Source organism: Sciurus vulgaris (assembly GCF_902686455.1).
Source record: "Sciurus vulgaris genome assembly, chromosome: 8".
In the NCBI taxonomy this organism is placed as follows: Eukaryota; Metazoa; Chordata; class Mammalia; order Rodentia; family Sciuridae; genus Sciurus; species Sciurus vulgaris.
The window spans coordinates 55,453,868-55,477,311 of NC_136468.1; the positions used below are offsets into that span (position 1 = coordinate 55,453,868).

General features: G+C 37.6%; 1 protein-coding gene across 2 annotated transcripts in view; it reads left to right on the forward strand.

Annotated features, from left to right (window-relative positions):
- ABCB4 (ATP binding cassette subfamily B member 4) overlaps positions 1–23,435 on the forward strand; it is a 64,399-nt gene extending 40,964 nt beyond the window's left edge. For both annotated transcript variants that reach the window (XM_079151657.1, XM_079151658.1), the window contains 9 exons: positions 1,215–1,298; positions 2,302–2,505; positions 7,019–7,119; positions 8,945–9,085; positions 15,403–15,559; positions 16,487–16,684; positions 17,884–18,090; positions 20,066–20,212; positions 20,722–23,435. In XM_079151657.1, the coding sequence (XP_079007783.1) occupies positions 1,215–1,298; positions 2,302–2,505; positions 7,019–7,119; positions 8,945–9,085; positions 15,403–15,559; positions 16,487–16,684; positions 17,884–18,090; positions 20,066–20,212; positions 20,722–20,928 (1,446 nt within the window). In that variant the 3' untranslated portion in view covers positions 20,929–23,435. The remainder of the gene's footprint in view (positions 1–1,214; positions 1,299–2,301; positions 2,506–7,018; positions 7,120–8,944; positions 9,086–15,402; positions 15,560–16,486; positions 16,685–17,883; positions 18,091–20,065; positions 20,213–20,721) is intronic.
- Positions 23,436–23,444: the final 9 nt, after the last annotated feature.

The window sequence follows — 23,444 nt, forward strand, 5'->3', positions numbered from 1 at the left end:
GGTGTGTGCACTGGAGAGTGCCTTCTGGGTTTCCAGAGTTCTTTCATTCTGGGCCTCTTCCAGTTCTTATTGGCACACTGATGTGTGGATTCCCCCACTGTATCCATGCGAGGATGGATCAGGATCCTGCAAATTGTCCCAATCCATCAATATCCAGGTATTTCTCAGGGTCTTCATGGAAGTAGGCTTAATTTCAGTAGATTTTAAAAAACTCATTCTAAATTTATCTCTATCCATGTGATCATTATCATTTCAAGACCTGTATTCTTCTGTGGACCCCACAACTGCCCTGGTCAGTCATTGGAGACTCTAGGATGCCTTTATGCAAAGGAGAAGGTAGTTGGTAGCTTGCATGTTCATGTACCACAATTGATCATACTAACTATAGGTTTTCACAGTTGGTCCTCAAAGTTTTGTGTGTCTTGACATTAATTCACTTGTTAATTAATCCAAACATCACTTACCATGTACCAGATGGAGTGCTGATACACTAGAGTCCACTCTCTGCTCCTTTGGTAAGTTTGCATTCTGGTGCAGGACATGTGAGGAAATGAGCAAACATGAATTCCATATTTTGATAGAGAAGACCTGAGAGAGCAATATCCCCCATCCCATTGGCAGGAATTGATTACAGTATTTTACACATAAGCACACATAGCAGGTATTACATTTTGAGCAAGTCTGAGTTGATAAATCTTTTTTCAGCATCTTTTAAACTCATTACATAGGAAAAATTATTTTACATGTAAAAGATGCTGTGGGTGAGTAGCTTATAATTTAAACCAAATCTAAGACACACTCTTAATCATTTCTTAAACAAAACAAAAGTATGGTGAGAAGCCAGGGCTTAATCTCTCCTGCCTGAAATTTATAAGGTGGGCATATCCCACATGACTCTACCACTCTTTATGAGAGATGTCTGTCTGATAGGGCAGTTGTGTCCATAGTACAAGTTGTGATGATTGGGTGGCTTGAAAACCACGTGGTGAAGCTGCCACAGATGTCTCTGTTCACCACAGAGCCACGGGGAGGTGGGGCCCAGTGGACTGTGTGTGAGGAGCGTGTGCTTCACATCACATGTGAGTTCTCCCTTAAACTTCAGGACCCAAGTCCAATATGTGTATTTATTCTGCATTGAAACTTGGGAAGTTTTTATCTGATTTTCTTTGCTTATTTAATTTTGAGCTAATTTAAAGATGTATTTTGTACCATAGGACATGAGCTGGTTTGATGATCATAAAAACAGTACTGGTGCACTTTCCACAAGACTTGCCACAGATGCTGCCCAAGTCCAAGGAGTATGTAGTCTACACTTTATTTGTATTTTTCTTTAAAAACAAACAAAATACATATGGCACAGCTACATTGGTTAAGATGATTTCTGCTGGAAATAGCAGAAAATCCAACTCGAACTGGTCTAAATAGTAAGAGGAAGTTTAGACTTCAGGGTTCATTGATCTGTCAACTCAAAAACCTCATCAGGGACCAGGTTCTTTCTGCTTGAATGGTCTGAGTTACCTCCTCAGTGTCAACTTTGTTCCTAGGATCATTTCCTTTGGTCACAGGTTGACTACCAGTAGCAATTATAGCTACAGTTTTCCTTGTTCTCATGCAGAGAAAGAGTGCACACCTGCCTCACCTCGAAATAAAAGTCCTCCCCTTAAACCAGATTTGAGTTAATTTGGATCACATGACCAGCCCTGAATCAATAACTCTTAAGGGGAAGGCTATACCCTGATTGGCTTAGGTCCCACTGTGGAAGCTGAGGAGGGCTACTCTGAAGTTTGCTGCTTCCACACAACAGAAGACAGGAGAAGATGCATGCCAGAGAGTCCTGTGCACTGGCCACAAGTGACCCTCTTTTCTGAGTGGTACACTAATTCAACCTTATATGTGCTTTGTGTCAGATGGTCTCTTAGAATGTGTGTTCTTTATAACCTGGTCTCTGGGGGTGCTTTAATTTCTGTCATTCACATTTGAAGCAAATGGCCTTTAAAATTACTGGAATATATTGCAGTCGGCTTCCTCTTTGGACAGTGCCTTCGTGAGAAAGTACATGTGTCCCCACTGTCCATCCACAGCAGAGCAGTGGATAAATTGGTGTTATAATGTTGGTCACATGGGCACAGAGGAATACGTTAGAGGCACAACAAAGCTGACCTGTGAAGGCTCGTGAGTTAAGCACAGGTGTTTGGGATTATGTGAAAGAATGAATGTTAGTGCAGGCACAAAACCCTTGCATCATTCTGATCAAGAGACCCGGATAATGGACTTGGAACTTCTATTCCCTGTCTCTTCCAGGCCACAGGAACCAGGCTGGCTTTAATTGCACAGAATACAGCTAACCTCGGAACTGGTATCATCATATCATTTATCTACGGTTGGCAATTAACCCTTTTGCTGCTGTCAGTTGTTCCAATTATAGCTCTCTCAGGAATTGTTGAAATGAAAATGTTGGCTGGAAATGCCAAAAGGGATAAAAAAGAACTGGAAACTGCTGGAAAGGTGGGTTAAATAAGTCTTCAGTTAGTGAAAGTATTGTTTTTAGACATTCCATTTGAATGATTACAATATTCATATTTTAATGTTTGTGCTTGCTGAAACTAATTATTTTCAACAACTTATGGAGTATTTTACCCTACAAACAATGCCTAGAACCTGAAAATGAGATTACTATAAAGCTTTTAGCTTGTAGAAAACACTTAACATGTGGGTTATTATAAAGAACTAAATTTTCAAAATGCATTTCATCTTTCTTCATATTCTGATGAACCTAGGGCTGTTGAACTGCTGAGCCACATCCCCAGGCTAGCTTTGAACTTGTGATCCTCCAGCTTTAGCCTCCCGAGCTGCTGAGATTACAGGCATGTGCTACCATGCCTGGCCTGATGCTATTCTTAGAACAAATGTCACCCTATTTTACAGACAAAGAGACTTTAAGGCAGTGAGTAGAGGGAATTGTTGGAAGTCAGACATTTTCCTATGCTTAGGAGACAATTGTTTTCCTTCTTGGCTGAGATTTCTCTCATTAAGGTTGGTAGCCACCAGGTGGCAGTAATGCCTCAGGTTTGTGGTTCTAACCTGCTGGGCCTTTGGGCTAACATTTACTTGTGGCTTACTATGTGCCAGTTACTCTACTACTTATATGCACCAATAAGTTACGGGGTGCAATTTAAGAACAGACCGATCACCACTGAGAAGTCCAAGTTTGAGAGTCTTTATTAAGCCAGCAGGCTAACTGTGTCACACAATACCCCAAAAAATGGCTGTTGGGAGAACAGCCCCGACTACAGGGTTATAGGGGTTCTTATACCAAAAATCACATCAATCATAAGTGTCTGTTGCTATGATTCGAAATTACAAACTAACATCATGAGATCATCGACAGAAGGGGAAGTGGGTCAAAACGACCCTTACCTAGGTACAAACTAAAGAATGGTTACTAACATCCACACAATCACTGTTACATGGTACATTGTTTAGGAGCAATAGGAATCAAAAGAGAGCAATTTTTCATTACATAAGAATTGTCATTTTGTATTGCTAAACATGTCACGCTAAGTAACTGAAGATGGGTACAGAGGTGGGGTGTTCCCATGGGAGAAGCTTATTTCCTACTAACATGGAGTCTCAGAGCAAACTGGAGTCTGTTTAGTCATTTCCCTTATAGTCTGGCCTATGACATTCTCATGGAGCCAGATCTGTCAGCCCATCACACAACTCATTCCACCTCACTATAAAGCAGGTGAGAATAATACCATGTTTTTTAAAAATGTGGAGCCTGAGTTTCAAGCTGAAATTATAGAGGTGTGGGGCTAGGCATGTAGCTCAGTGGTAGACTAGTTGCCTAGCATATGCAAGGCCTGGGTTTGATCTTCAGTGCAGTGGGGGGATAAGAGATGTGGCTGGGATTCAAGTCTAGTTTTCAAGTTTTGGTACTGGGGACTGAACCCAGGGGTGCTTAGCCACTGAGCCATATCCCCAGTCCTTTTTTATACTTTATTTAGAAACAGGGTCTTGCTGAGTTGCTTAGGGCCTTGATAAATTGCTGAGGCTGGCTTTGAACTCACAATCCTCCTGCCTCAGCCTCTCAAATTGCTGGGATTAAAGGTATGCACCACCATGCCCAGCCTAGTTTCCAGGTTTTTCTCTTTAGTCACTTTATAGGTGTTTGAATGTGTCTGAATCTATAAGTAAACACTTATTTGCCCAGACCTGCATTTAAATGCTAAAATGTAGATTACAACCATAAGCATTTTTACTCTTCTGGATGTAAACATTATCTTTTATTGAAACATTAGGAGGTAAAACAGATAATGAATATAAGTTGTAATAGTTTCTAAGTACCACATTTAAAACCCTCCCACAAACATTACTGCAACCTGGCCTCTACAGTTACGTGAGGTGGAACAGTTGGCGTCTCCACCTTACAGGGAAGAAAGCCTCCAGGGTTGAGTGTCTCACTCCAGATGTGAGGCATTAAGGTGTGAGAGTAGAATCACAACCAAACATGTTCCAACTAAACCAATTACGTCCAGTTAAATCTTTCCCCACTCTTACCTGGCACCAGGGCAACTCCACATAGTGTAGGCGTCATCTCAAGGTTTCAGCCAGACCACTTCCATTTGCACCTTATGTCCTGGCCTGGAGCCAGCTCTCTGGAACAGTGTGTGGTTCCTGGACTGAGGAATCCTTAAGTGATCTTGAAGTTCTTGAATAGCCTCTAGCTGTTTTGTGGGTACTTTTGAGGCATAAGACTTTCTTCACTTCCTTGTGTCACAACTAACTGCTAAAAAAATACCCTGTAGTTTTGTTCCCTTCCTACATTCCAGAAGAGAAAATTGTCAGAATGAAAATACATTCCCTTAGACAAAGTCCAAAAAACACATCTTGAATCTAGTTAACGTAATAGTCTTAACTGTCAAACATGGTAATACTGAAAATTGCCAAGATTTTGGCAGGAGTAAGTCACTTGGAATTAAGCAGTGTTGCAAACAACAAAACAAAATACCTTGGGTTCTTAGTCTCAGCCTTGTTGTTCAGTGTATGGTGCTGGAGAAGACCCCCAACTCCTCTGGCCCTTACTTTCTACCTTAGTGAAATGAGAAATTGTGTCAAATCCTGGCCAAGTTGCTTCTTGAAACTTATTTTATGGATCCAGGAACGAATAACTCAGACTGACTAATTTCTTAGTAGCTACTTTGACCTTGCAGGTTTAAAACTATACAATATGAGAGATTGAATTGTTGGTAATTAACACTTAAAGTTTCCAATCATAGTTCAATTTTGTTTTCTCAGTCAACTGTTAACTGAGAGAATGGGGGTTAGACATTTTTAGAATGCACTGCCCCCCAACACACAATCACTCTTTGTTCAGGAAGAAGGGCACTCATTTACCTGGGGACAGATTAATTTTCAATTTTCCAAAAAGGGCTTGGTAAAGAGGGTATGGATTACTGGATAGTGAGGAAGAGGTGGGCCTGCAAAGCTAAAAATTGTTATGTGCCCAGTCATTTGTATGTATAACATGATATTTTCAATGTAATATGAAGCACAACTATGCACAGCCTAATTAATGGCACCAGCCTTATTCTTCCTAACCCTATTTTGTGAAAACAGCCTCAACTTTTTGTAAGTGTCTTGTCCCAGACCTAGTTGCTGATATTAGGAATCTGCTGTACCAGAGCTAATTCACAAAGCAGTTCATCCATGACCAGAAAGTCCAGGTTTGAGTGTGAATTTATTCACCACTGGTTTTTCTTTGGGTAAATTACAAGGCAGGGAGCTCAGCATGGTGGCTAAGAACAAGAACTTGGCAGCACTGGCCTGATGGGCATTCCTTGTGCTCCTACTTATTAACTACAGAGCTTTGGGCAAGCAGGGAACCGTCTCTGTACCCCAGTTCCCTAATCTTAAAAGTAGGAATAATATGTACCCTACAGGATTTGGGGGAGGCTAAATGAGATCATGCCAATCAATGAGGCAGTGTTCTGGCTATTACAACCTGTTAGATCTTTCATTTATAATATACAGTTATTCAGTCCAAAGTATCTAATATCTTACTTACATTTGGTTACAGAAACATAACTTAGAGATGTCTTAAAGCTAGTAAGACAAAATGTAAAATTAGCATCTTGTGCCCCCTGGGCTGATGGTTTGAGCAACTCAACCGCAGAACTGATTTAGACTCAGTGGCTATGTCACAGACCATGTTCATCAGGGTGGTTTGGCTCTAAGAATCACAAAACTTATCTGGCTGGTTTGGGTAAAAAAGGGCTTGGTACAGAAACCCAAAAGTGCAGGAAATATAGACAGTTGATGTTAACTGGTTCTTTGAACCACAAGCTCTGCTGTCTCTGAGTCTCTACACACACTGTTCCTCTTAACTGCTCCGTATTCAGACAGCTTCTTACACCCAAATGGTGATACTTCCCTCTGGCACCACAGGGTTCCCCGTTCAGGTACTTGCCTCTGGGTCCAGGGAACTGGATCTGATTGACCCAGATGAGTCAGGTGTCCTTGGTTTAATCAGGGATTTAAAGTAGGGTGAAGTTGTTCACAAAGGTGTCTCCTACCCACTTGTGGGTAGATAGCTTCTCTAAGGAGAGAAAATGGTATCTCCAATGAGCCCTTAGAAGCTTCAGCCTAATCTTATCTTCAAGAACCCTACACTGTGAAGAAAGAAAAGGGATTGTAGCTGAGGTCAGTCACGTAACTACTTTCTGACAGGACTGGTAACAGATCCAGGCTTCTGGTGCCCAGTCCATTGTCTCTGCCCTAAGATGCTAGCCTCCCTGAGCAATCCAAGACTTACCTACTGTACTTAACATGACGAGAGGTACCAGTTTCATCCTAGAACTGGTCTTGAAGAACACTTTCTGCCTTTTGCTTTTAACTGAAGGAACTTAAAACCCTTCAACTGAACCGTCGGGATACTTTCGACAGAGCCCTAGGCCTTTTAGTTTTCATTATTTCATAAATAAAATGCCTCTTCTAATGAAAGTCTGTTCTGTTACAGATTGCAACAGAGGCAATAGAAAATATTAGGACAGTTGTGTCCTTGACCCAGGAAAGAAAATTTGAAGCAATGTATGTCGAAAAATTGTATGGGCCTTACAGGTAATGAACAAAAGATTACTAAGAACCTAGTGTTTTTGCAAGACTGAATCAGTATTTCTAAAAGATAACACTTGCAAATCTGAAAGGGATTCTTGAAATTCTTGATTTGTTCCATTTCTTCAGTAATGTAAACTTTATATGATAGTATAAAAGAATATGCAGCTACATTTTTCTGTCCATTCAATGTTGGACATATGTACATATGCATTATTTCCTATGACCCTACCATTTATTTTGAGCTTCAAAGAATTAAAGAGGAAAATAAACTGAAGAAAACTATGAATTTGGTTATAATTAAATTAAAATAACTCTAATATTTCATCTTACTCCAATAAGAATGGCTACTCTCAAGAACACAAACAATAACAGATGTTGGCCTGGACGTGGGAGGAAAAGGCACACTTTAACATTGCTGGTGGAGTTGCAAATTGGTGCAGCCATTCTGGAAAGCAGTGTGGAGATTCCTTAGAAAACTTGGAATGGACCCACCTTTTGACCCAGTTATCCCACTCCTCAGTTTATACCCAAAGGACTTAAAATTAGCATACTACAGTAACACAGCCACATCAATGTTTATAGCAGCTCAATTCACAATAGTTAGATTATGGAACCAACCTAGATGCCCTTCAACAGATGAATGGGTAAAGATAACTGTGATATATATATACATATATATGTGAATATTATTCAGCTGTAAGGAAGAATAATATTATGGCATTTGCAAATAAATGGATGGAATTGGAGAATATCATGCTGAGTGAGATAAGCCAATCCCAAAAACCCAAAGGCTGAATGTTTTCCCTGATAAGTGGAAGATGATATATAATGGGGTTGGAGAAGTAGGTAGGTGAGAGATTACATAGAGGGAAATGAGAGGGAGGAGGGGGCGGGGGCATGAAAAATGGTGGAATGAGACAGACGTCGTTACCCTACGTACCTGTATGATTACATGAATGGTATGAATCTATATCATGCACAACCATAGAAACGAAAAGTTGTACCCCATTTGTGTACAATGAATCAAAACGCAGTCTGTAAAAATAAAAAATAAACTAAAAAAAAAAGATTCAATGGCCTTGTAAATTATTCAGTAACGTGAAATGTTGTAACAATATGCTAACAGTACTTAAGTTATACCATTCAAATTGGTAACACTATGGGTTTTCTCTGTCAAATGTCTCCTAATTTGAGAATAAATAAATTAAGATTCTTTTGGAGAATTTGGAAGCCTAAAGTATTGCATGAAGTCTAACTAGAAACAGTGTAAAACAAATTGTATATGGGGTGGCAGGACCTAGCTGGGGGAAGAACTTTGGGTGTCTATATGTACTTCAATGACCCAACTTTTGTGGATTTGAAACATGAGTTTCATCATAAGAGATGACAGCTTAGGTACAGGAGAGAAGATAACAATATTAAAGAAACCACAATCGGATCATTCAAACTTTAGCTTTGTACTTGACATCCAGGGTATTTTTGACAGAACTGTGTTTACATCTAATTCATCAGATTTTAATGTGTAATAATAGCAGTGACTATCATTTGAGCAACTGCTGTGAGCTAGGCACTACAAAAGACATTTATGTTGTTTTACTGAATTTAGTTCTCAAAACATTTATGCATTATAGCAATTATCTCCACTGTACAAATGAGAAAGATTTGTAGATTGAAACATTCATAGATTGAAGTTCCTATAACCAAAGGTAGAATTTAAGCCCAACTTGGTTGATTTAGAAGCTGCGCTCTTTCTACTACATAATGCTAAGAAAGTCTGAATAGATGGCCATGAATATACTAATTATGCATATACTTATTTGCCTTTCAGGAATTCAGTGAGGAAGGCACACATCTATGGAATCACTTTTAGTATCTCACAAGCATTTATGTATTTTTCCTATGCTGGCTGCTTTCGATTTGGTGCTTATCTCATTGTGAATGGACATATGCGCTTCAGAGATGTTATTCTGTGAGTAACTTAAAAAATATTTACATTATCCTGTATTAACCCTATGATAGAGTTTCAATAGGCTTATGCAAAAATTAGTAATAAGAAAATAATCCCAATTGTCCAAAGTGAGGTCAGGGAGTTAAATTTACCAGAGCCTTCACCCTGATGGGCAGAGAAGTCTGATTTGTCAACACTCCAAGGGTATTTTCATCATCCCAGTGGACTGAAATTAATCAAGTTTGTGAAAATCATCATAAAGCATAATTTTAGTTATACATGTAACCCCAGTCAGGAGGAAAGCAAATTTTCTCATTGCAGAATTTAGGCAGAAAGAAAACATTTCTTAGTTGCAACAAAAACATTTCTTAGTTACAAAGAAAACATTTCTGTTTAGTTGCAACCAAAGCATGGCCTGCACCAGGGCATGGGAATGCTTGACTGAAGCCCAGCAGAGCCAGCTTCTTCCTAACCAAGCCTGTGAGAGCTCCAACAACATTCTTCTCTTAGCCCCTCCTTTCCTTTGTTTCCAAGGCTAACCAAAAAATCTTTCTGATTGATGCATTCTTCTTTTTATAAAATGCTGAGTACATTCAATTAGGTTACAGTTAGACTTGAAAGAAGAGAAACCACTTCTTTAAGATCATTAGGCACATTTCCCCTCTGGTGAGATGATTTTAAAGCAGTTGTGAAGAACTTTTTTTGAAATGAGGGCAAGACAAAGTGAAAATATTTAAGAAAGAGCTCTTATTTTGTTTTCATTCAAAATTAAAATAAGCATGGAAAAAATATATACCTAATCTTTGCATCAATCCAGATCCTGGCAGGAGACAAAATGGCAGGTCAAATGGGGTAATTAAGGAGTTCCCTGAAGAATCTGTTAACAGAGGTATGGAAGGTGTTAAGTTAAACAGTACCCAAGAGAGAAGTCAACACCCAGTAGTAACCAGCTAGAAATTGCTGCCATCTCCAGCTTACAGGGCAAGAGGAGGTAAAGACCAGAGCCTAGCATGGAGCTCTTTGGTCCTTGGTGGAGGGACAGCAGCCATACAAGCAATCCTTACAAGAAAGTAACCAAAGGAACAAGTAGAACAAGCTCACTCCTTTAGCACTCCCATTCCCTGCTGATGCCTTTCCTCATCTGGATCATCAGAGGCCAGAGGACTCTTTGGATGCAGTTCAGCCTCCCAGGGCCAGGAGCAGATTGGGTTGAGAGTGGAAAGTGGTTCTGGAGGGACAAAGGGAATATCAGTGGGAATGACACCTGGGAGTACAGCTTTTATTATCTGGAAAAATATCATTAAGAAAATTGGGGAGATAGCTCAGTTGGTAGGGTGCTTGTCTTATGAGCACAAGGCTCTGGGTTCAATCCCCAGCACCCTCCCCTCCCAAAAAAATAGAAAATTGACCCTGCTTCCTTTTTTGTTTTTGTTTTTTAATCCTTGAAATGTTAAATTCTTGATAATTGGAATATGGTTTTAAAATTTTTCCTGCTAGAACTAGATGATAGGTTGTATAGAGAAACTAGGCAGCCACTCGTGGATTGTTCATTGCTATTTTAAAACTTAATTTTTGGTAACTAACCTTATCATCAAAGAAGAGCCTTAGTACACTCCCGTGCCTGCCTCCAATATTTTAAATTTAGAAATTTGGGGGATGAAAACTTAAAAACAAATAAACAAACAAACCCCAAAACAACAACAGAAAACTAAGATCGTAACCCCCACACCTCTCTCTCCTGGGAGCTCTTGCATCAGAAGTAAATTGCCAGCTGGGGTTGGGGCTCAGTGGTAGGGTGCTCGCCTAGCCTGTGTGAGGTCCTGGGTTCCATCCTCAGCACCTCATTAAAAAAATAAAATAAAATAAAGGTATTGTGTCCACCTACAACTAAAAATATGTATGTTTTTTTAAAAAAGAAGTAAATTGCTTTGTGGAGATATAGATCTCAGGATCTTTAGCCCTTCCTAAAACTTGTTATATTCAATATCTATTCCTTAAAGAGCATATAATTAGGGCTTTAGTTTAGAACAACTATTTTTTTAGGGTACTTATTTTAATTGCAGAAGAAAAACTATTTTTGGTAAAGGCTTAATTTCCCACAAGGAAATGTGTTTTCTTTTTTAAATTAACGCATTGTACATATTAATAGGATTCACTGTGATATTTCCATGCATGCATATAGGGTGCATTGATCAAGTCCAAGTGCATTTTTTTTTCCTCCCTCTCCATTCTACCATCCCAATTTCTAGTAGTCTCTATTCTACTTTCGGGTTGACCCTTTTTACCTTCCACATAAGAGAGAACTTGTGGTACTTGTCTTTCTATGTGGCATATTTCATTTACCATAATGTCCTCCAGTTCCATCTACATTGCTGCAAATGGCAGGATTTCATTATTTTTTATGACTGAATAATACTCCATTGTATACATGTACTACATTTTCTTTATCGATTCATCTGCTGATGGACACCAGGACTGATGGATATATCTCAGCTAGGGTAAACAGCTGCAATAAACATGGGCACACAAGTGTCTTTTGAGTGTGCTGGTCTCATCTCCTTTGTATGTTTACCCAGGAAGGACATAACTGCTTCATATGGTAGACCTATTTTTAGTTTTTTGAAGAACCTCCATACTGTTTTGCATAGTATGGAGGTTGTACTGTAATAATTTACATTCCTACAAACAGTTTATAAGAGTTCCCTTTTCTCTACATCCTCATCAGCATTTGTTATTTTCTGAGTTTTTTATAATGGCCATTCTAACCAGGGTGAGATGGAATATCATTGTAATTTTGTCTTGCATTTCCCTGATGGTTGATGATATTGAGCATTTTTTTCTTAGGTTTGGACATTTTTATTTCTTCTTTGTAGAAGTGTTTATTCAGGTCATTTGCCCATTTTAAAAAGTGGATTTCTTTTTTTTTTTTTTTTTTTTTTTTTTTTTAGTTTTTGAGTTCTTTCTATATTCTGGGTATTAATTCTCTGTCAGATGAACACTTGGCAGATGTTTTCTCCCATTCTGTAGATTCTCTTCACTCTTGTATCCTGCACTGTACAGAAGCATTTGTCAATTTTTGCTTTAGTTTCCTGTGCTTTTTCCTATCCAGAAAACCACTGCCTGTACCAGGGTGTGGAAGTGTTTCCCCTCTATTTTCTCTTAGCGGTTTCAGAATTTCAGGTCTAACATGGTATACTGGGAGTTGATTTTTATACAGGGTGAGAGAGGGGGATCAAGTTTCAGTCTTCTGCATGTGGAGATCCAGTTTTCCCTGCACCCTATGTTGAAGATACTGTCCTTTCTCCAGTGTATTTTATGGGGTATTTGTTGAGATGTCCTTGGCGCTGGGTATGAGTTGATTTCTGGGATCTCCATTCTTTTCCACCGGTTTATGCATTTGTGATTATTACAATACGATGCTTCTGTTACTATGGCTCTGTAGAATGTCTTGAATCAGTTATTATGTTGCCTCCAGCTTAGTTCTTTTTGCTCAAAATTGCTTTGGCTATTCTGAGTCTTTTGTTCTATGAATTTTAGAATTTTTTCTGGTTCTGTGAAGAATGTCATTGGTATTTTGATGGAGATTACATTGAATCTGTAGATCTCTTTGAGCAGCATGGACATTTTAACAGTAATGATTTTTCTAATCCATGAACTTGAGAGATCTTTTTAATTTTTTTACTTTTTTTTAAATTAGAGCTTTATAGTTATACATAGCAGTGGATTCATCACAATAAGGTCATACATGCATGGAAATCTATTTCAGTTCATGATACTCCTCTTTTGCTTTCCCTCCCTTGTTCTCCTTCCTCTACTAGACTTCCTTTCATTTGCCCATATATTTATATTTGATTGGTTCCTTTTACTTCTGTATAAAGGTGAAATTTCCCTGTGGTATATTTATATATGCATATAACATGATTTTTAAAGAAATCATTCTGCATTACTTTCCCTTTCCCATCCCTCTGCTGTGCCTCTCTGATCTTTCCACTTTTTTGTGAGTCTTCTTCAGTTTTGTTCATCAGTGTTTTTGTTGTAGAGATCTTCAACATTCTTGGTAAGTTTATTCCTAGACACTTTATTTTTTTTATTTTTATAATTACTGTGAAAAGGATTGTTTTCATTATTATTTCTCAATGCATTCATTATTAGTATATAGAAAGCTATTGATTTTGTGCATTTGTGTGTGTGTGGTGCTAGGAATTGAAACCAGGGACTATACGTGTGCTAGGAAAGACCTCTACCAGTAGCTGTATCCCAGCCTGACAAGTTACTGATTTTTGTACATTGATTTTTGTATCCTGCTACAGTACCGAATTACTTACCAGTTCTAATCTTTCAGTGGAACCTTTAGGTTTTTCCGTGTATAGAATCATATCATCTGCAAATAAGAATGATTTGACTTCCTCCCTCTTTATTTGTATGACTATTTCTTTCTCTTGTCTAATTGCTCTAGCTACGACTTCTAGTACTATACTGAATAACAGCAGTGAGAGTGGACACACATGCCTTGTTCCTGCTCTTCAAGGAAGTGCTTTCAGCCTTTTCCCTTTCAATGCGATGTTGGCTGTGCATTTGTCAAATGTATAGCCTTTATCATATTGAGGAACAATCCTTCTTACCTAATTTGTTCAAATACTTGAACAAATTAGGTATGAAGGATTCAAGTGCTAAATTTTATCAAATACATTTTCTGATCTATTGTGATAACCATATGACTTTTTTCCTTCATACTGTTGATGCAATATATTATGTTGAACCATCCTTGCATTCCTGGGATGAAACCAGTTTGATCATAGAGTACAATCTTTTTAATGTGTTGTTGAATTTGATTGGCCAGTATTTTGTTGAGAATTTTTACATGTATGTTCACTAGGGATATTGATCTATAAGGGGTGTGTGGGGTGTGTGTGTGGATGTTGTGTCCTTGTCAGGTTTTAGTAACAAGGTTAATGCTAGCCTCATAGAATGAGTTTGGAAGAGTTCCCTCCCTTTTGATTCCATTAAATAGTTTGAGAAGAATTCGTGTAACTTCTTTAAAAGTTGCACATTCAATAGCAAAACTATCCAGTCCTGGGCTTATCTTTGTTGAGAGACTCTCTATTCCTGATTCAATCTCATTATTTATTATTGGTCTATTCAGGTTTATGTCCTTTTTGTTCAGTTTTTGTTCAGTTTTGAACTTTTTGTTCATATATGTCCAGAAATTTTTCCATTTCTTATAGATTTACCAATTTGTTAGCATATAGTTTTTCATAATAATCCTTTGTAATCCTTTGTATTTCTGTGGTATCAGTTGTGTAATATCTTTTTCTTGGGCCTTTATTTTTGATTCTTGATTAGTCTAGCTACGGTTTCATCCATTTGCTTATCATTTCAAAGAACCAACTGTTTCATTAATCTTTTCTTTTCAGTCTCTATTTCTTTTTTTACTTTTACTAATTTTGGGTTTGGTTTGTTCTTGCTTTTCTAAGTTCTTGAGATACATCAAGTTTTTCATTTGAAAATTTTCTACTTTTTGATGTAAGTACTCAGTGCTATAAACTTCCCTCTTAGTGTTTTTGTTGCATTCCAAAATTTTGGTATGTTGTGTTTCTGTTTTCTTTTTGCAAAAATTTTTAATTTCCCTTTTATTTCCTTGATGACCCACTGTTTATTCAAGAGTGTTGTTCAGACTCCAAGCATTTGTATAATTTCTGAAATTTCTTTAGTGTTGACTTCTAATTTTATTCCATTATGATCAGAAAAGAGATCTCATTTTTTAAAATTTGCTGATTCTTGTTTTGTGTACTAATATATGGTCTCTTCTAGATAAAATCCATGTACTAATGAAAAACTATTCTGCAGCTGTTGGATGAAATATTCTGTAAATGTCTGCCTGACAAAAATTATTTAACTACAGTGGTTATTATCATTTGTGTTGTAGTATTGAAGAAACCATAAACTGAAAGTTAGGGCTGTAGATTTAGTAGGAAGTATCACTCACTCCTAGTCTGGAATTGATGGAGCCTCTAAAATATTTTGTACTTTAGTTCCTTCAACCCTAAAAAGGCAACTAAAATTGCGATTACAAATCAGATTTGGTTATTAGTTGTTTTGTGACAGTGAAGAACTTTGGATGATTACATGAACTCTAGGAAATCAGGGGCTCCTACAGAAATTGGAAAGTGAACTGAGAAAAAAAATCCAAGGCATTTCATGGAAGTGTGGGTTGGGGAAGAGGATAGTTAGGACATAACAAGATAAATACTAGTGAGCGGCAGGTATGTCTTGGGGCTTTCAAGCATTGTGGAGCTAATTATATAAGCTAATTTTTTAATTCCTCTACTTCCATCTAGGGTGTTTTCAGCGATTGTGTTTGGTGCAGTGGCTCTAGGACATGCTAGTTCATTTGCGCCAGACTACGCTAAAGCCAAACTGTCTGCAGCTCACTTATTCAAGTTATTTGAAAGACAACCTTTGATTGACAGCTACAGTAAAGAGGGGCTGTGGCCTGTGAGTTTCCTGCTGCCTGATGAATGCTTAATTTTTTCATAAAGGTTTGCTGTCTGCTAGATTGTAATTACATGATAAAATGGTGGTGATTACACCAACATATACTTATTTGTGCTGTTTATATGACTAATAGTTGGCCAACTTTCCTGACATTCCATAGATTTCAAGGACTCTGAATTTTAGCACATCAAAGTTTTTTAAAAAGTAAAACCAGATATACTAGAACCAAATAATTTTCACAAAAATGTAGTAGTCATTTCTACATGAAGTTATAAGCATAAATACTGTCATGTTGATGTAATTTGCAATTTTGCTTATATCACATTTTATAATGGCTGAGTTATAATTGATGAGAAGGCCATTTTATTTACAATGAAAGTAATAATCCTATATTTTAGTACATTCGAAGAGTGTTCTTTGTGTCACATATGCTGCTGTGCAGCTTGATGTCCAAGAACCAGTGTGGGTAAACAGATTGGGGCTTACACAATCCTTTGAGGACTTTTACCAGGTACTTCATGTTCTAAGAAAATTACTGTGCCTTTCAAGTGAGATAAAGAAAAAAACTGCCAGGATTGACGCAGGAGCAGTCTGCTGAAACTCTAGATGGATAATGTTGTAACATTTCTTAAGCCTTTGAGCCTTTTGCTATGGGCTTAACTGTGGCCTCAGAATAGCAGTTGGGAAAGGCACATGTGTGTCTTAAGTGAACCAGAAATTGAATTTAGACAACACTTTTCTGTAATGATTTTGTCTAATCTGGCTATACCTTATCTCCCATCTTGGTTTAATATAATAAAAATTTGCTATCAATATAAACTGGCACCCAGTGTTATATTGAATATACATTTCATGTTTTTGTAACTACAATTTTGAAATCAGTAATTATCAGGTCAATTATACTAAGAGTGTTGTGAAAATTTTTAGGATAAGTTTGAAGGAAATGTGACATTTAATGAAGTCGTGTTTAACTATCCCACCCGGCCAAACGTGCCAGTGCTTCAGGGGTTAAGCCTGGAGGTGAAGAAGGGCCAGACGCTGGCCCTGGTGGGCAGCAGTGGCTGTGGGAAGAGCACGGTGGTCCAGCTCCTCGAGCGGTTCTACGACCCCCTGGCTGGGACGGTGGTGAGCACATCCTCTTAGTAGACAGAGAAAGGCTGTATTTTACATAGTCAAATCAATATTGTCATAAAAAATTAAATAAGTGAAGATCTACAATCACATTTGATATAATGACTGCATTCTGTAAGCCCCAAATGGTCTTATATAGGGGGACAATAGGGTAGAATATCTGAAACTTAGTCTAGTTCAGAAAATACTGGATATGGGGTTGACCTCTACCCTCCCATGGGCCTTTTGAGTCAGCCTAACTTCTGAGAAAAAAACTCACTTCTGAAGCCAGTAAGGAATACCAGGCTTCCTGCTTCTAGCAAGCAAAACAAAAACAGTCCTCCCAAAGATACTGCACTTTGTAGCTTTTCAGTTTCCATTCAACTCTCTTCCTTAGTGCTGTCAGAAAAGGAGGAGAAATTTGAGTCGCAGTTCTCAGGGAAGAGAGGGAGGGTAGGACCTGAGTCTGCTTTGCTATTCTCTCTAACCTTGTACTCTAGGCTCTCTGACTTTGACCCCTGACCTCCAGCTCATTTGTATTTGACTCTCATCATTGATTTCTGACATACAGTCCCCCTGGTTGTCTTCCTTGCGTAAAAATCTGGCTCTAATTCAGAGTGCCTGCATCTGCCTTTACCTTTAGCACCAGTGACCTAGCCCTAAGAATCCATTCTGAATGAGATAGTCACCAAAAGTGGGAGTTTAAGTTTAAGGCTGGCAGCTCTCAGGGAAAAGAGAGGGAGGAATAGGACCAGTGTCACCCAACTTTCAGAATCAGGCTATGCTACAGATCAGCATTTTTTCACCCTGGTTTGCCTGTGGGAGAGGGGAGAAAGTCAAGCTGAAGGTTTGGGATATATCTGGGGACAGCAGATCTCAGTGGGACACCTTGATGCAGACTCTCTAAAAGCAGAGGATGACACCAATGCCCAGTGGAGGGCAAATAGGGACAGAGGCCTGTGGAAAGACAGAGTCAAATATGTTAACATTTTTCCATTTAGACCTAGATAAGGACAACCTAGTTGCCATAGAAATCATCTTGTTGACCACGTCGGCCTCAATAGTATGAGTCCTTGCATCATGAGGTTTGTTATTTCATAACTACTGATGCCACTATAACAACCCTCAAGGCAATTTAGTTACTTATTATTTAGGGTCCCCCCACCCTTTTCCTTTTTAAAGCCTCTGTTTAGTTTGTGAACTTTGGTTTTCAGCTCTTAGATGGTCAAGAAGCAAAAAAACTCAATGTCCAGTGGCTCAGAGCCCAGCTTGGAATTGTGTCCCAGGAGCCCATCCTGTTTGACTGCAGCATTGCTGAGAACATCGCCTATGGAGACAACAGCCGGGTCGTGTCACAGGAAGACATCGTGAGTGCAGCCAAAGCAGCCAACATACATCCTTTCATTGAGACGTTACCTCAGGTGAGTTTACCAGGAACAGCTGAAATTGGAATGTGTTATGGATTTTATCCCCAAAATGATTCCCAAAGTTATACCATCTTGTAACAAAATGTGTTGATTTATTAGCATTGTGACACTTCTTAAGGATAACAGGGTTTTTTATTTGCAAATGGGAAGACCTCATGCCCATCTTATGCAAATGTCTCAAGAAGCAAATGAGGTGGTACTAAATTCAGAGCAGCATCCCTCAGGTTGCAAACTGGTGGTCCTGGGCTGCATCTACTCTGCAGTCACATTTGGTTTGGCTCATGTGCTAATTTTTTCACATTTAAACTTTTTATTTTGAGATCTTTTCATTTACTTATTTGCCATTTACATATCCTCCTTTACAAAATACTTATCGATTTCTAATTACTAATATTTAATGTGGAATTTCAAGAGTTTTAAAAGTGTATTTCAGTTACTCTCAGATATGTGGTTTGTAAATGTTTTTTCCAGTCCATAGCTTGTTTTTCTACCCTCTTAGGATCTTTTGCAGAGCCAAAATTTAATTTGATGACGTCTAACTTATTTTTCCTTCTATGGATCTTGCTTTTGATATCAAGTCTAATAACTCTTTGCCTAGTCCAAGGGCCAGAGATTTTCTCCATTTTCAAAAGTTTTATTGTTTGCCATTTAAGCCTGTGGGCCATTTTGTGTCAATTGAAGCATGTGTAGTCCTAGAAAGATAACTAGGCGTTCCTGAAAGTGATGATAGGAACCATTCATTTATGGTATTCATCTAGCACTCAGGGTTCCAGTGGATTAAACTAAAGTAGAGCTTAATTAGTTTTGCTATGATATTCTGCTACAATTAGAAATCACTTACACTCATAATTATAATTTTAAAATTATGTTGGTTAGCCTCAAGAACTTTTAACACATAGGCATTGACTTGAATTGAATATTGAATTTGACTATGAACAGAAAAACTTTAAACCTTCAGTTTTAGCTGAACTTTAGGAAATTCACATGATGTGTGTCATAGCATAAGCTCTGCAAACATATCCAACTCAATTTGCAGCTTTTCACTCTGTTTTAAGCTTAGAAATTTCTCTAAAAATCCAGCTTTCAAACTACTATACAAAGATTTTTCTTTCATATATCTCCCTTCTCCCTCTTCCACCTTGTCGCCACAATTTCTAGCTCCCTGTTTTGATCTTTCAGAGCAACTTATGGATGCTATGGATTTGGTCCTTTGCCCTTAAACCAAGTGCTATATATAAATATTTTCTCTCTAGTGTATAAATTACTTCAGGGAAGGAACAAAGCCTGAATTTATTTCCCACAGTTCTAGGCATAGCAGATACTCAGTAAATATTTAAGTGAGTATTCATTATCATACTAGTAAAAGAGAATAAAATAGGTCTGGGGATGTAGCTCAGTAGTAGTACAGAGCTTGCCTAGCATGTGTGAGGCCCTAGATTCAATCCCCAGTGTGAGGGGAAAAAATGTCTCCACAGGAGTCATAGGAACATTAGAAATTTTTTAATCTTTGAAATTCTTAGCATTGAACCTTTTGAGAACTCCAAGGATGTTAGATCAAATGGTATTATGATAATGGTAGGAATTCGAGAACTTGTTCAAATTTCTGTCACAGAATACATTGAGAACTAAAGTCATTAGTTTTCTAATTTAATTTTAAAAACAAGACTTCTATTAATTTGAAAATATATTAAATTGTCAAAAGTCTTACTATAAAAAAAGACTGCAGATGTAGCTTAGTGATAGAGCACCCTTGGATTCAATTCCTCTATCATACTCACAAAAGTTATACACACACAAAAATCACACACAAACACACAAATCTCTCTCTCTCTTTCTCTCTCTCTCTCTCTCTCTCTCTCTCTCTCTCACACACACACACACACACACACACACACACACACACACCTACACCTTATTAGCAAGTTTTCCGGGTTAGAACTTTTTTAATTTATTAATGTCTAACTTTCAGAAATATGAAACCAGAGTGGGCGATAAAGGAACTCAACTCTCAGGAGGTCAAAAACAGAGGATTGCTATTGCCCGGGCCCTCGTCAGACAGCCTCAAATCCTGCTGTTGGATGAAGCGACATCGGCTCTGGATACTGAAAGTGAAAAGGTCTGGCCCCCACTTTATGCCTTATGAAGTTAATGAAACACATTTTTTAAAAAATCTCAGCTATGAAAAAAGAAAACTACAATTTAGACAGTGGTTATTTTGAGGTAGTAAATATTTCATAATTTTCTAAAATGATCACAAATAAATTTTATAAAAAGAAAAGCATGCAAAAGAAGGGTGTATTAATCACATTTTTAGCACATTAACGATACAAATGAAAAATGCTCAAAAGGAACCAAATAAAATGATATAGTGATTAATTAGAAGATTTAAGTACTTAATATTATTTACCTCATGGGAATCCATTTATAATAAAAATGTAGAACATAATTATATGTGTATTATAATATCAAATGTATAAAACACACAAGCATAAAACCAGAGATGCAGGAAGAGTAGAAAATAAATTAAAACAGTTGACTTGCTAGGATGGATACATTTTAAAATGTGCTTTAATGTTAAAATTTGTACAATTTTCATGACAGGGATTCTGTCTGATTTACCAACAGGTAGTACAGGAAGCTTTGGACAAAGCCAGAGAAGGTCGCACCTGCATCGTGATCGCTCACCGCCTGTCCACCATCCAGAACGCAGATGTGATCGTGGTGTTTCAGAATGGCAAGGTCAAGGAGCATGGCACGCATCAACAGCTGCTGGCACAGAAAGGCATCTATTTTTCAATGGTCAGTGTCCAGGCTGGCACACAGAACTTATGAACTCCTGTTACAGTACATCCTAAAAATAAATTCAAATCATTCAACAACTTTCTGACTTGTAAAAGAAGTTTCTAGTTTAAGTCATAAAATAGAGGTTTATCTTTACATCAATTCAGAATATCCAATTTGGTGTTCAATATTACAGCATCTGAAACTTGCAAGTTGGAAGTGGCATCTGTCTTGAAGTATAAAACAACAGCTTAGCTTACCCCGAGTTGTCAGTAACACCCAGAGTGAAGAACAAAGTTCAGTGTAGAAATAGCATGTCACAGAAATAGGGACGATTCCAGTGGTCCTGAAGAGGTGGGCAGATGACAGTATCGTTTGGGAAGAAGTTTTCCAAATACAAAGGGAAAAAATAAATTGCTCAAAAGCCTAATTATCCTTTTGTATATTTCCAAATTATTCCATTGTGGATTAGAAGGGCTTTTTTTCATTTTTTTATTAACACATTTGCACATATTAATGGGGTTCACTGTGATATTTCCATGCATGTATGTAATGTGCATGGAGGAAATTCAACCACCCTTTTCCACCCACATTCCCACCACACAAACCCTTCCCAATCCCTCCTGGTCCCTATTCTACATAAAGGTCTACTCTTCTTACCTCCCACATATGAGAGAACATGTGGTACTTGTCTTCCTGTGTGGCTTGTTTCACTTCACATAATGCTCTCCTGTTCCATAAACATTGCTGCAAATGACAGGATTTCATTATTGTTTATGGCTGAAAAATACTCCACCACATTTTCTTTATTCATTCATCTGTTGATGGGCACTGAGGCTGATGGACAGAATAAACACAGCTGCAACAAACATGTGCACATGAGTGTTTCTATGATTCTTTTCCTCAGAAAATGTATTAGTGTATAGAAAAGCTAGTGATCTTGTACATTGATTTTTGTATCCTACTTAATTTATCAGTCTGATGATCTTTTGTTGGAGTCTTGAAGTTTTTCTGTGTTTAGAATCATATTATCTGCAAACAAGGATAACTGACTTTCTCCTTTTTTATTTGTATACCTTTTCTTTCTTTCTCTTGGCTAATTTGCTGTAAGTCTGCTCGTACTATACTGAATAAGAGTCGTGAGAGTGGACATCCTTATTTGCTCCTGATCATAGAGGAAATGCTTTCAGTGTTTCCACATTCAATATGATGTTGGCTGTGCCATTTGCCACTAATAACCCTTATTGTGTTGGGGAGAGATCCTTCTATGCCTAATGTGTGCAGGGATTTTATCATGAAGGGATGTTGAATTTTATCTAATGCTTTTTCTGCATCTATCGAGGTGATCATATGATCATTATCTTTCATATTATTGATGTGATTATTAAGTCTATGGATTTGCATACATTGAACTGTCCTTGTATCCCTGAGATGAAACCAACTTTATCATGGCGTATGATCTTTCTGATGTGCTGGGGAATCTAATTTTCTACTTTTTCTTGAGAATTTTTGTGTGTATTCCTCAGCAATACTGATCGATAGTGTTTTGATTTGTTTGTTTGTGATGTTCTTGTCAGGTTTTGGCAACAGGGTAATGCTGACCTCAGTTTCATCCCTTGGATGAAATCCTTCCAAGTCTGTGAAATAATTGGTGTTAGTTCTTTAAAATTTGGTAAAATGTAGCAGTGAAATCATTGGGTCATGGGCTTTTCTTTGTTGTGAGACTTTTTATTCCTGATTAAATCTCACTTGTATTGGTCTATTTTATGTCCTCTTGGTTCAATTTTGATAGGTTATGTGTATCCAGAGATTTGTCCATTTCTTCTCAACTTTCCAATCTCTTATCATAGTTTTTCATAATAATCCCTAATGATCCTTTATATTTCTATAGTTTCCATTGTAATGTTTCCTTTTTTATCCTCTGTTTACTTGTGTCTTCTCTTTTTTCCTGGTTAGTCTAGCTAAAGATTTATTTGTCTTTTCAAAGAACCAATTATCATCTTTTAAAACAATTTTAGTTCCTTTTTCATTTCTGTTCTGATCTTTATTTCTTTTCATTTGCTAATTTGGGGTTTGGTTTCTTTTTGCTTTTCTAAGTCTTTGAGATACATCATTAGGTTGTTTATTTGAAATCTTTCCATTTTTATTGATGATGGCACTTATTGCTCTAAACCTCCCTCTTAGTACTGCTTAGGTCTTTTGTGTTTTTCATTTGTTTTCCCATCTGACTTTTTGACCCATTGTTTGTTCAAAAGTGTGTTGTTCAGTTTCTGTGCATTTGTGTAATTTGTAAAATCTTTTGTTTTTTACTTTGATTTACTTTGTTATGATTAAAAAAGATGCAGGAATTCATCTTTTTAAAAAATGTAAGTCTTATTTTGTGACCCTATATAGTCTAATTTAGAGAAAGTTTCATGTGCTGATGAATTTGTGTTCTGTAGCTGTTGGATGAAATATTCTGTAAATGCCTATTAGATCTATTTGATCTATTGTATAGTTTAATTTGTTTCTTTGATTTTTTTGGAGGGTGATGTCTGTATGGCCTGTCCCATTTGTTTTCTAAAACT